Below are 14,429 nucleotides of genomic sequence, written 5' to 3'. Positions count from 1 at the left end.
TCAGTTTCTAACTAGCATTCTTGATTATACTTATCATAGAAAATAAAGAAGATAATTGATTTTTCTTTCTTTTAGGTTTCCTTTGGGTTGGATTCAGTAGCACTATTAGAAGTATCCTTTCACTACCTAACCATGTTTAATTCAGCTACAAACCATACCAAGGTTACGACAGATCTCTTTGGCATCTCATACTTTTTCTTTTACTGCAGTTTTGCTTTGATGCCTTTTTCTGTGAAATAACATCTTACATTTGGATGGAGGACTCTTTTTTTCACGTTAATAGGTACACATTAAATTATTTTTAATATCTAGTAGTATTTTCAAGAAGCCTTTCATCCTTTGTCCTTTCACTACAACTTATTTTTCAAAATTTTCTTCCTCTTCAGTCTTTAAAAGCACAGTGATCTGCTGAAGAGCCAAAACACTAGCAAATACCACCACCACCAGTGATGGTAAGCATGTTTTAGAGAGTTTCCAAGTTAAGTTTTTTTTACTTCAGGTATAACAGAAGATTCATCATATGAGACTCTGATGCTGAACCTAGAGATGCTGAACACCATCAGTGGGGATTTTTTTCAGGTCACTTTCCACCTAAATTTTTCCATAATACTGTCATTCACTGATTACTCACAAAACTGATAATCGAACACAGGTCTGCTTGGGGAAACAGATTTTGTCAAAATACTCTTTTTTCTTTCTTTTAAATGGGCTATGAAGTAGATCAATATGGCGTCAAGTGTAAACATTATACACTTGGACATTTCTCAGGCACTGATATAACACAATATTTTGACTAGGGAACTATAATGGTATAGTAACAGCATTGCACATATGAAACAGATTGTGAAACACATGATACATCTCAGCTGTATGTAAGCAAAGAATACTCAGTAAGTGAGTATGTTTCAAGAGAAATTCTGCAAGGATAAGTTTTTTTACTCCATAGTGCTCTAAATTCTTCATCCACTACATTAAAGAAAGCATATTCTTTTTGGCTACACCTTAAAGCTGTGAATAATTCAAGCAGAATGTTTAGAAAAGCTTGGAGTGGGATAGCAAAGAGCTGAAAGACCCATTAGAGAACTGGAAAATATGCCATCAAGTGATAAACTCAAGAAATGCCTTTAATAACTCAGATTAAGGAGGTGACTTAAGGGCACCATAAGTATATATATGAGGCACAAAACCTCAGTAAAAGATGTCTTCAATGCAGCCAACAGAAGTGTAACAGCACTTAATGATAGAAAGCTGCAGACAGAAAAATCAGATGAGAAACAGGCTAGTTTTTCTACATCTCCATCCTTTATATTTGATAACATTTTGTGAGGGATTTTTTTCTCCTTTGCAATTTTTTTGAGTAATAAAAGACTGTTGTAAGGCAATCCATAAATTAATTCAGAAATTAATCAGTGTGGGGTTATTCTTTATCTTTTGTTATGTAGAAGGCTCAAAAAAGAACTTGTGCTTAATTCCAAAACCGATGCCTAGACAGCATGTTCAATAGTTGCCCAATCTTCAGCTTGCTCAGTTTCACTGCCCTCTTTGTGCCTACACTTCTGCATTGTGGAACAAGTTTTCTCCAATATGTGGAGCTTGGCATTCACTTCCTGCCTGGGCCCCAGAGGGATCTGATATGGAGAAAGGCACCACCAGTTTGGACAGGGCTGAGCAGGCTGGTGCCCACCTCATGCCCAAGCCCCCTGCAGCCGTTCAGCCTCCTGAGTTCCTCTGTGTGTTCTTACAACACACCCAACACAAACCGGCAGAAATCTGCTCCTCACAAAAGGCAGAAGTGGCAGTTCCAGTGCCAGGACAGTCTGAGGTGCAGGCATGGCTTGGCTGTTGCTACCTGCTGTTTGCACAGAGGCTTGGAGCATCTGTCCTTGAAGTGTGCCTGAGAGCAAGAACAGGGTGACCAGCACAAGGATGTGCAGAGAGCCAGACAGATCGCCACCCTTTATTGGCTCCCACGGTCCTCTGCACAGCCCTGGCAGCAAGAACTAGACTTTTTGTCTTCTAGGTGTTGCAACAAAGGGAATTAACATCTATATTTCCTTATGCACCAAGTTTTACTGGGGCAATTGCTACAAACCTAGGTACTGCAGGGTCAAACTTTCAGGAGTCAAATATTTTTTAAGTCTATGATTTTTTTAAGAAACCACCAAAACCTCTAAACATGCATTTAGTTTGAAGGCCATGAGTAATCTCCTTTAAATCTAAATTCAGTGCAGTGTTTGGTGCCTCCAATTATCTCCTCAAGATGGTTCATCAGTCAGACTTAACTGGAGGGCAGCATCATAGCTGTACCACGGCCAAAAGAAAAGATGTATGCAACATTTAATGAACATCAAAGGTTTTTGTATATATACATATATATGTATAAATATATTCTGTATGTTAATATTATATATATAATATATATTACACATATAATGCATATTAAAACATTATCATAATAGCCTTTTAATGGAACATATTTCATCTGGGATTTCCAGAGACAGGCAAGTTTCATTAATTATACTTTTTGTATTAACTTTTTCTTTTAAATACAGACCAGCTTATATGTTTAGGTACTGCATTCTTGTTGATACCTGCTACAAGAAAATCTGCTTCTTTTTAAAGTAGCAATCATCACCTAATTTCATTAAAGAGGAAATGTCAGGAGCCACAGCAGTGACAGATCAGGCAGGTATTTGTGCTGCAAATGATATCACAAAAGCACCCAGGGATCTGACTGGAGTGGCTACCATTTGGTTGCTTGGCATCTGAAACACTAAATTTTAAATGTTGATGTAATTTTATTTTTTTTTAATCTTTGATCTACACAGTTTTGTATGAACACCATTGGGTCAAGAGCCAGATTGCCTAAATTCTGCTAAAGTTGTAGTTCAGATGATATTTGGGTGCCTATTTTGAGTACAACACAGATATTACATAAGATTAATGAAGAACCTTGCTATTTCACTTAAGATACAGACACGTGAAAATTCAAACACATTACTGCGTTTAGAATGTTTTTCCTTGAGCGAGGTCTGATTTAGAGCAAGCATTTTGCATGCTTTCTGGATCATGTTGTAAGATCTGAGTTGGGCTCCTTGTGTACGTGAACTCAATTTTGTCCCAAGACCTGAGTGAGAAAATATTGTCTTGGATTCTGAAGGAGAGAGAATTGAATTTAAGCATGGTATGGCTTAAGTCACCAAGGGAAAAGCTGAAAATGCAATTTTACTGATCATATGTTCAAAGTTACAGCAAAAGTAAAGCCTGTGAATCTACTTGGCAGAGTGGCAAACCCAGGAAAATTTTTCAGCTAGTTAAAGTAGGTGAGTGCTGTCTGCAGATGAATTCAGTATGTATTTTATCAACAGCATATAATTTCATTGAGTCCTGCCCCTGATGATATCATATATTAAATTTTTTTCACCAGTAAACATTACCCAGTCTGGATGGTAATCATAAGTTGCCACACAGTTCTGAGGAAAATGAAGAAAAGATGTAACCTATATATAAGGCAAATGCTTGCTTTTCAGGTACCCACTGTGAGGGTTCTCATTTTCTTCTTCTGAAACATTTTAAAGAGTCAAATGGGGTTTCCAAGAGAATTTCAGTAGGAAGAACTTCGTTAATTGCAACATCTGGGCCTCAACAATCAAAATGTTTGCATTCTGTCCATTTCTCTGAGCCACTGAGGGTGACTTCAGCTGCTGTCCATGGCAACCAGAAAGATGGAAGTCTGCAATGGTGCAGAGACAGCAGGGCAAAAAGGGCTGATCTGAGCCTGTATGTCCAGCCATGCACACCAGTGAGTTATTTGCCTTTTTCACATGCCTTGAGAATATGAAGTGATTCTTAGAATTAGGTACAAAACCAGTCAAGACTAATCCTCAAAAAACTGGAAATGAAACACAGCAAAATCAACAGGGAAGTGTGGGAAAAAAGTGCAAGCTCTTCACAAAGTCCTTCAAACCCTTCATTCTGTTTCAGTTCCCCTGGTTTTATATGTATATAATGAAGTTCACGAATAGTTCTGGGAACAGAACCGTGCAATTCATGTATCATCAGTCCACCACTAACACTGAGGATGGCCCTTTTTACCACCAGTGAGAAATAAACACTTTGTCATTACATCTTTGTTTGAGTCTTTACTGAATTTGCTTTTAACCAGCAACATGTTCCTGGAATTATGGAAAGTGGCAGCTGAATACAAAGGATTCATGTAAGAAAACAGTATGTGTTTTCAAAATATCTGTCTCTTAATTTCTTTTTTGAGGCTATATAATGTACCATGTACAAATTAGGATCACGTAAGTGTCAAGCAGGTGGCTAGCTACAGGAAGAGACACTCAAAACAGCAAAGAAAAAAGAGCACATCTTAAGTAGAACGTGCTTGTGGATGTAACAAAAGGATAATGTTTTTAGGGGCATGATGAGATAGAGCATATTATCTGTTCACTTCTTTAGGAAAAAAGATTAGATTTAGCCTTGAACCCTATATCCTTACCTTTTATTTAAGTGATTTTATGTGATAAAAATGGAGAATCATAAGGTAATTGACAACTACTGACCAACTTTAACATACCTGCTTTACATGACAGTAGTTTGAACCACAATAGACATCTTAGCAAAAAAAAAAAAAAAAAAAAGTGTCCTGTCTTTTTTTGTGAAAAAAAGTAGAGAAAGAAAAGATTGATATAGCTTTACTTTCAAGGTACTGTAGGAAATCTGAAAAACCCACTGTAACTATAAGGAACCTGCATTCTACTTTTTTTAAGATACCAAGTACCTGCTGATCCAGCACTCCAGGAGTCAATGGACACTTTCATTTCAGTGAGCACTGGGCCCAGGAAGGGCCATCTCTTCTAATTATATAATTAAGACTGGTGCTTCAACTGATAGACTCCAATTTGCATATGCATTGCAAACTCTGCTTGATTAATTACAGTACAGTGTGGTTTATAAAACCTATAGGTTAGTATTGGATTAGTATTATGTATACATTCCACAGTTCCAATCACAAGGCTGTCAGATACAAACTTTTAAAGTGATTTAAAAATTATAGCTTGATTTCTCTGCAGACTAATAAAGACACTTAGTAGTACAACAACATTATGGTCTTGTTTATAAGCACTTCAAACCTTGCATGTCAATAAATCAAAAGCTGAATTCCTCCACTGATAAAAAACATAAAATTTTTATTGCTCTAACAACCATTTTAATGTATTTATTTCAAAAATTTTTTTTAATTAGATCTCAATTTTTCTTGTTTGCAACAGAAACTAACAAAATGTCTGTCTAGGCCTTTGAGAAACCTTGCTTCTTGCTTCTGCTTGTCTAACCAGTGCTAAAATTTTTGCTATCTATAAATATTTTATTACAGTCAATACAGACAAAGGCAGGATAATAAGCAAGAGCTGCAAGAACTACAGTCAAGGGAGACATGAACCTCAAAACACATTCCCATCAAGGGGAGAAGACAATTTCCATCCCAGCACAGGTATTATACCAAATTGAAAAGTAATAAATACCTTAGACCATCATGACTTGTACAAATTCCACCTCAGCTTCTATTCTGATCCAAGTAGTAGTCAAGACTTCAGAACAAACATTGAAACAAAAAATAATTAAAGATGTTGCAAAACATGAACAGGTGATAAATGTAGGGTTAGTTTCTCAGCATGAAGTTATGCTCATCTAACCTGAGTTTGTTTTGGGGTTTTTTTGTTTAGGAAAAGGAAATGCAGCAGATCTAATTTGTCTGCATTTCAGAAAAGCATTGCCACAGAGGAAATTTATAATTGAAAAAGGAACTAGCAGAAGGAATGTTAGCTACCTAGGGACCTAGCTCATGGCCAAAAAAGATATCATATGTTAGGTGTATGTAGACATCTCAAACACAATCAGGGATCACATCTTGAAACTTTCACAGCTTGTGACCCTATCTGGTCTCAGAACCCCTGAGACAAAGCTGTATTTCCTCAAACATTTACCTCCCCCCTTTTCTCAGACATCTCTTTTTGTAGCTCATCCTCTGGCCGCTCATGTAAAATGAACTGGTCCTGGCTCCACTGGGACTATGCTGCTGGTTCAGCCTCTTGTAAAGGGCCGCAGATAAGGCAGCTCACATCTAAATGTTGCTGCTCTACAGCTGCACAGTGGCAATTGTGGAACCGTATGTCTTCTATTGCTTGGTGCTAACAAGAGTGCAACAGTTACAGAGGAGTTTTTCTGAGCTTCTCTTTTTCACAGGGGGTCTATTTTTCAAGGCTCCTGGAGTGTTTACAGTGTCTGTTCAGGGTAATGACACATTACCTTTATTTGAATCTTATTTGTTCAAACTACTATGTCAGAACTTTTTAACCAGGCTGAAAAACTGAATTGCAAAGAGAGGTAAAAGCAACCAAAGATAGCGATGTACTATGTTGTGCTTTGGGCTTTTTTCCCCCTGACAATTCAGATGATAAATCATCATGGCTAGGCTTTGCAAATGAAGATTTGGGAGATGATAAAAAACCACAAAGAAAATATATATTTGAAACAGAAACCAGCAAGATCCGGAGATGAACATGTGGCCACATACACCTTGAGTAAATATTTGTATTTAAAAGGAAAACATAAACATTAAAAATAAGCAAACTTCAGTATTTTTTGATAAATAAATCCCCAAAACTACTGTATCAAATAGTCTGGTTCTTTAAAAGCATTTTGAACTTCTATAGTTGCTTTTTCCTTATGAGAAGCAAAGCAGCAGGATCTCACAATAGCAGGAAATTTAAGCTGGCCTGTGCAACTGATATAGCTAATTTCATCCTTGTCTCTCATGCAATGAGGGACATAAAACTCATTCAATTTTTCTAATGATTTGATGGGGAAAAGACTTTATAAACTCACATAATATAAGTATTTGTAACTAACTGCCAGCTTTTGCCTTTGTTCCTTTACTTTCACTGCCTTTGCTGCCCCAGGTGAGTGCATCTGATACTGCCAAGAATGATCACATTCATATAAATAGTATCCATCTCCCAGAGTGTCCCACTCATTTATTGCTTATCTATTGGTCTTAATCTGGTGCACTGGTCATACACAAAACATAACTGTAAAGGTAGTTGTCTGTCCAGTAACTTTTTCTCCATAAGAGACAGAGTACCTGTCTGTGTACTCTTATTAGAATGGTATCTGTATTTTGAAGAACACCTTGCCCATCCTGGCACTGAATGTTCTCAGAAGATTTGATGCTACAAGTCTACCCATGTCAGACCTCTGTCTCTAATTGCATGCTTGCCCCTGCTCTCATGAAGGGACCTCAATGGGGAGAGTTGGAGAAGGAAACAGTTTCAATATTACATGGAAAAGGTGGAATCTGAAAAAAATAAATATAAACCCCTTCAAAACCCAGAAATATTTAGATACCTGGCCAAAATTTATATTAAAACAGAAGCCTGTTAAAATTATTAGCAGGATGCACTTAAGTATTGTAATGGAACCCAGGTTCTGGGCTAAAAAACTGTGTGTGGCTCATCTCTGCCGTCGCTGGTCATGTTGACCTCAAAGAGCAAACAGAAGTACTCTGAAATGCCTGCAGAGAATCTGCTGTGCTGCAGCTCCCTCTCTCTGAGTAGCTTCACAGCGTCTCTGTCTCTGCTGGCTAGCAAGCTTCTCATGTAAGCCAGGTAGCCAGCCCTGCTGCAGCCCTGATTCATCTCCTTGATGTTTATTCAGCTTTCTGAGTGACCCTGTGTCCTCCGCTCTAACCAATTAGTTAAGTCCAGCTCTGGCTACAAAGTACAAACATTTAATTACTTTCCAAAAACTCTCCTGCCTGAAAGGTTTGAATAATCTGCAAGAAAGAAAAAAACCTAATTTACTGCATTGAATTTCACAGAAGTGCTTCATTAAAATAAACTACTGTTGTAATTCATTGTCTAGGGTGTAGTTGTAGAACTGCCTTTTTGCTTTGAAATAACTTCGTATTTACTGGCTGGGTGACAATGAGGCTTTCACTCCCATTGCTAGAGTATCCTCTTCTGCTGTAGGTAGATGCAGGCTGCAGGCAGAAGGTCACAGATCTGTCTTCCACACCCTGCTGAGCTATTTAGTTGAAAAACTGGCGACGTTGCAGAACCGTTCCGGGTCAAACCCATGGGTGTGGAGACATCATCTACAAATACCAGAGTCTTTCTCTGAAAGAATGCTAATCCTGATTTATCAGAGCCAAGCCTCCCTTTAGATAGCTATGGCTGCTGTTTTGGATTTCTCAGAGCTGGGAACTGAGATAGTGCTGGAACATCTCTGAAGCAATAGGCACTGAAATTTTGCAAGAAATGCTTTTTTGTGGTATCTGACTGCAGTTTCTGCAGCTAATAGAGGCAGATGAATGGGAAGGATATAACCTGGGTCCAGAGAAGCAGCATCTAAAGAGAGAACAGCCTCTATGGAGAGAAAATCTATGAAGAGCAGTTTTAAATATGTAACTTAGCCCCAGACAAGCAGCTTGGAGTCTTCTATCTAACTAGATAGTTTGGCAGGAATTTAACCAGTACTTCTTTTGGCTTAGAAATACAAATCTGTAGATGTCTTTGCCTTACAACAAGTAAGAACAAGGCACCATCCACTCCAGTGATAAACTGTGAAACAGAGCTGGTCTAACAGCTAATAGGTTACAGGCACAATTATATTTCCTCCAGACCACAGCAGAGGAAAATGAAAGAGCACATAAGCCAACCAATATTGTAGCAGTGAACCCATCAATGCAATGGCATCTCTGTGCCGCTTAAAGGACGCACACGAACGTTGCCCTCCTATGTTCTGTTCCTGTTGCTGCTCCTCTTTCCATTCTGTCCTTAGCAGTAGCCATATCTTCCATCTTGCACATTCCAAGCATCAGTGTGCAGCCTCACTGATACTAGCAAAAATCTGTCAAAATTGTCCATGGTGTCCCTAGCTGCTACACTTTGGCCAACAGAGTAGCAGTGAGGAATGCCCTATTATGAAAGCACAGTATTTGGAATCTGTCTGGAATTTGTTGACCAGTTATCATTTCCTCTGCTTCCTTGCCAGGCTTTTCTCTGGCTGTAAATTGATCTGACATGGCCTCTGCTAACATATCAAGTCTGGATTGTTTTTACCAACCAGCTGTTTTCCCAAAGTACAGACAGTATAACACCTAAAATAATGCTTGTTAATAATTGTTTTAGAAAATTTAATGTACTTACAAGCATGAGTGCCACACTGTTGGGTCACCACTACAAATTCCTCTTTGCTTTCTCCAATATGATGTATAGATGAGTGTACAATGAAGGGAAACCACATTGTTTAATCAGGAATAAAAGAATCAGGCACAGATGAGTGAAATGGCCTTTGTGCCTTAGCATGTGTAAGATTTGTGAAGCCTGCAATGTCTTGTAACAGATTTTTTTTTTTTAAAAGAGGTTTCCACAAAAGACCTACTGATACTATCAAAGTTTAGATTCCTGCTTGCTGGTTTTGGCCCCATATTTACGATGTTCCAACATTCCCTGAAAATATTTTCTTTCCAATCCTAAATTACTAAAAATTAATAAAACCGCTATATTAGAGTTTCAGATTTGAAAACAGGAGAGAACTCCAGTAAGCACGTGCTCCTAATATCTGGGAGAAAGGAAAAAATGCAAGGAATATTGGAAAAAGCACAGTTAGGAGCAAGCAGTTCCCAAAGCACAGAAACTTAAGAAGCCAAGTTTTTAATGGGTTTCTCTGTCACAGATGACTATTAAAAATGAATTATAGAAAAGCTGTGGTGTGAGTTCCTCAGGATCAGACATGGAAGTGGAGAATGAATTCAACATCTGAGGATAAAAAACCTTCAGCTGGAGTTCGTGTCTCTTCATGTAACCCACAGAATCTCTTTTTTCTTTGGGAATGGGGAAATTCATCTCTCAAGGGGATCCTCTGATATGTCACCAGAACTGAACTTATATTACATTATCTGTTACCTCCTACCCAGTTATTTACCGTGTCTGCAAGAATGCCATGGTTTTGATACCATAACCGTCCTGCCTTCTTTAACTCATATTGGACCAAATCCAAGAGGAGTCCTGGCAGGACACATTGTACTTGCACTTATGCACGTATGGGGTGTGTGAAGAAGTCCTGATGCTTTATTAAGCCAAGCTGAAGTCTAAAGCAAATTCATGTGAATTAGCACAACATTATCCCGATTATGCTGTGGAGAAAAAGAAGTCTCAGCTTTCGGCGTAGCTCAGTTTAGCCCTGTTCTGTATCACACGCAGATCTAGAAAACTGCCTGCAGTTCTGGACAATGAACTGACACCTTGAATTATCTCTTGGTCTTACTGTGCAATAAATTATAGAATTTACTGTCCTTTTCTCCATTTATACAATATGAAGGGAAAGATGGTGAATGGACTGGTGAGTGGACTGAAAAACTGTTGCTTAGGTCCTCTACAGAGAAAATCCTGCCATGACAGATTGATTGGACAGGGTTTTGTGTATGTTTGTGTTTGGAAGACCATCAAAAATTATTTCCATAGTCTTGAGGAAACACCCTTTTATTGTAGAGAAGTTTGTATACACAGATGCGATGTATTTACAACCAGCTTTTCTCCAACAGATGACTGTTTGAAATCCTTCACAAATCTGTCAAGAATGAAAGAAAATGAAGCTCAGAAGCCCAGCCAGCCAGCCCAACCCCCAAATTCAGATTAATTCCCAAAGATATCTGTAAAGAGAGTACATGGAGTTATTCAGAAGGAAAAAATAGGACTGTGATAAAGATCAGTGGATGGACTTCAGGACCGGTTCATTCAAATGGATTGCTTAGTCTGATCTCAGAGTAGATGAACCCTGAACTAAAATTCCAAGAAGGAGATGGGGACCTGCCTTTTCCCAAGGATGGGAAGAGACAGGCAGAAAGAGTCTGTCCTTTCCTTCCTTGGCTTCTGCAAAAACAGGTCATAGCTGCAATCTCTGTAAAAAGAAGTTGCCGGTCCTGTGTTCTCCTGGAAAATTCTTTTCCAGAAAAAGGCAGGAAAAGTTCTGTATTTCTTCAGTCTGCAGAATGGAGTCAATGCACTGAGGGTTAAAATGGGTGTCCTCCTTAGGAAGGGCATAGACTCATGTGCCAGCCCAGCCACAGGAGAGATGGCACCTCGGTGTCTTCTGGTGCCCCTCCAAATTGTGGCTCAGTTCTGCACTGCCCTTTACCTGGTGTGTTGTGCAATGGCATCATTTTAGCTTCAGCCTGTTCAATCACCCCAAATGCAGAGGAGACAACACAGCGGGAAACAATGAGAGGTAGAGACACACATTATACTCCCTTTTCCTTTTCAATTAAAAGTAGAACCTTCATCAGCAACAAAAAGTTACATGTGCAGGAGGCACTTCTCTGGAGAAGAAATAAATACCTCACAAAAGCACTCATGGATGGATGAGTCCCATGACAAAGATTCTCAGCACAAACCAGTTCAGTCATAAAAGAAATCTAAAATCCCCACACTGATGTATATGATAAACATGTAAAACGTATCTGCGAATGCTCCAGGAAGTTACATGCATAAGTTCCCCACACATCAGGAACATTTATCTTAGAATCTGCATAATTTAATTTACACTCAGCAGAACATTGCAATATTTACAGGCACATTCCAATGGGGAAAAATTTGCATATTGAGTGCAAAAGTCACAGCTTTGTCACCTAACCATGTGGTTTTAAAGGCAGGGATTTTGTGACCTCAAAGTGCTCTTTGTGAAGTTAGTGGAGAGGAAAAAGGTGAGTAGGTAGGAAAAGAAAGTTATCAGAATTTACTAAGAACTCTTTTTTTCTGAAAATCAGAATGGCTACAGGCTGGTACAAAGTGAGTCCATGTAGACCACAGGTTCTGGCTTGTTACACACCACAGAGCACTTTCTCTACCTCCATTTCCCATACTTATCCTTCCCAATTAAATTTGTTTCCCATTAGCCAGGTTGATGAGAATAGTGATTAAGACTCATCCTTCTTGCAATCATCATCCTTCATAGCATAGTAACTTCATAAATTCTTGTAAAACAGGAATGAACTGGAATGTTGCTTTTTTGGACTTGGTCTGTATTCTGAAGGTGAAAGTGGGCATCTGAGAAACACATTTGTAATGCTTTGGAAGTTTTTCAAATAAAAAAAATAAAGTTACACTCTGAATCTGATTGAGAATGCAAAGTTCTATGTTCTCTAGGACTGCATGTCAGACATGGTGGAAAAAGCTATTCAGTGACTACTGTAACCTTAGCGCTACCCAGAATTGTTCTGAAACCAGTTCACTAGTTTCTGAAACACTACTGTAGTTGCAGTAAGTTATTAAAACTATCTACAGAATAATAATCATACAATTTAGGTTTCAATATGTCAGCAAAACAGCAATGTATAACCCACAGAGGTTATATCCTGGAAGTGAAATTATCAAACTATTGCTCCAATGTCTGAGAAGTAAAGCTATACTCCCTAGGGACACAGCACTCTCATTTATGCTGACACATAAGGTGGTGGTGGATCTTTAGCAGCTCCATTCACAGGATCATCATATGGTGGCAACAGGACCTGCAGGAAAGGAAAAAAAGTTTGTACTTTTAAAACAGAAGTCAGATGACAAAATTTACAGAAAAGAAAACCCTTATGGCGTTGTTCCTCCCCCCCGCCCCCAAACAAACAAACATCCCAAAAGAGTAAAATATTAAGTAGGAGCAGAATAGTTAGGAAATGAAACAATATTAGCTTGAAGTTTGTCCTTTTCAATTTGTATGCTTGTTTTTATCATGAAAACAGGATTTCTTCTCATTTCTTATTAACCCCAGTGACAGCTTGATTTCAGCCATTCACTGCTGGTACCTGAATTTGTTCAATCTGGCAGTGATAGTAGCTGCTTGTGCTGCAGCTCTCCTCTGTCAAGAGCGCTAAACCTTGTATCCTGGAGGAGTGCTCAAACTGCTTAGCCAGAGAGAGAAAAGACCCAAAAACCTCTCTTTCTGAGCCCTCTCTGGAATAGCTAATAATTATTTTGGAGTGGGGAGAAAGAAAGTAAATGGAGAACAAATTACCCAATGTCTAGATAAATCTCCAGTTTTGTGCTTCTGGAGTACTCAGCCACGAGAAGGAAGATCTACACTCCCAAAAGTATTTCAGGGAATACTTAAACATCTGATAGCAATTAGGACAGCTTTAATCATAGATCATCCCCATTCACTGGAGTCCAGGCTGCTTCCTAGGACATGGGAGATGCAAGTTCAGGGCAGAGAATAGATTTGAACCAAGATTTATACTTGCTTAGGCAAGCATGTTTAGTTATTGTGCAATTTTTAATGGCACCAACACTGGCATTAATTAGCTTGCATGTGAAAAGGAAAGGAGCACTTGGTCTGTGAATCCCAGCAAGGACTGTAGATAAAATAGATGTCTGAAAGAAGAATGAGTGTACATTCCCTAAAATATCTCAATACTGTACAAGAATATCACTGAAGTGCACTGTTAGAGATACTTTATGCAGCTGCAGATCAATTATTCATGATGGGATTTCCAAATTTATCAGCATCGCTTCTTGGTCATTAAAGAGCACGTAAAGCTGATTGTCTGAACACACACAGGGAAAATCCTGATCTCAATAAAGCCAATGGAAGTTTTGCCATGACAGGACTTCACCAGTTCTTACAGACGTTGATAACCTGCCTTCTGCAAAGAAACATTCATAGTCATCCCTTTTAGACTTCAGCCACAAAATACAAAATCAGTAGGAATCTTTCTGTAGATTTAAATAGACTTTGGATCAGGCTTTTATGGAATAGTTCCAAGGATGATTCAGATTCTACTCATATGAGTTTACTCATGTGTTCAAGTACATCTGTGCACGTTTGTTAAATTACAGAATGGCTGCCTTGGCATCTTCAGCCTTTAATCAAAAACGTTTCATTATTTAGAAAAGGAAATTGTAAGAGCCATCATTCCTCATTAATACCATATGTTTGAGCTTGTAAATGCAATATTTTATGCACTACATAATCTAAAAAGCCTTGTATTTGTGAAGCGTTTAATAAATAATGTCACCTTTAAAGGGTGCAAGCAGCTTATGGCAAACTACTTATCTAGTGAAATTAGGACAGCATATAGAACTTCAAATAAATATTGTGATAAAAATCATAAATGTATTTTGCAACCAACCTCAGTAAATCACAGTACTAAAGCATATAAACTGTAAAAAGCACTACAATTGAAATCCTCTCCCTAGTACTGATCATTAGTTTAATAATAGGGTTTCTAATAAAATCTGCATGTTACTAAAAAAAGCACTATTTTCTCAAAAATACTGAAACGTCCATTAGTTTGTTACAACACAATATAATTAGTAATTAAATATTATCTACAGATTACTCTCAAAATTAATCAAGTTCACTTTGTGAAGATTTAGCTG

At 38.2% G+C, this 14,429-nt stretch overlaps 1 protein-coding gene across 1 annotated transcript in view; it reads right to left on the bottom strand.

Annotated features, from left to right (window-relative positions):
• Nucleotides 1-10,517: 10,517 nt before the first annotated feature.
• Nucleotides 10,518-14,429, bottom strand: part of LAPTM4B (lysosomal protein transmembrane 4 beta) — a 62,172-nt gene continuing 58,260 nt past the window's right edge. Inside the window, exon 7 of the mRNA XM_017806513.1 lies at nt 10,518-12,568. Coding sequence (XP_017662002.1) covers nt 12,494-12,568 — 75 coding nt within the window. The 3' untranslated portion in view covers nt 10,518-12,493. The remainder of the gene's footprint in view (nt 12,569-14,429) is intronic.

Source organism: Lepidothrix coronata, unplaced genomic scaffold (assembly GCF_001604755.1).
Source record: "Lepidothrix coronata isolate B3197 unplaced genomic scaffold, Lepidothrix_coronata-1.0 Scaffold15, whole genome shotgun sequence".
NCBI classification, from domain to species: domain Eukaryota; kingdom Metazoa; phylum Chordata; class Aves; order Passeriformes; family Pipridae; genus Lepidothrix; species Lepidothrix coronata.
This window is presented reverse-complemented; position numbering and strand designations above follow the sequence as displayed.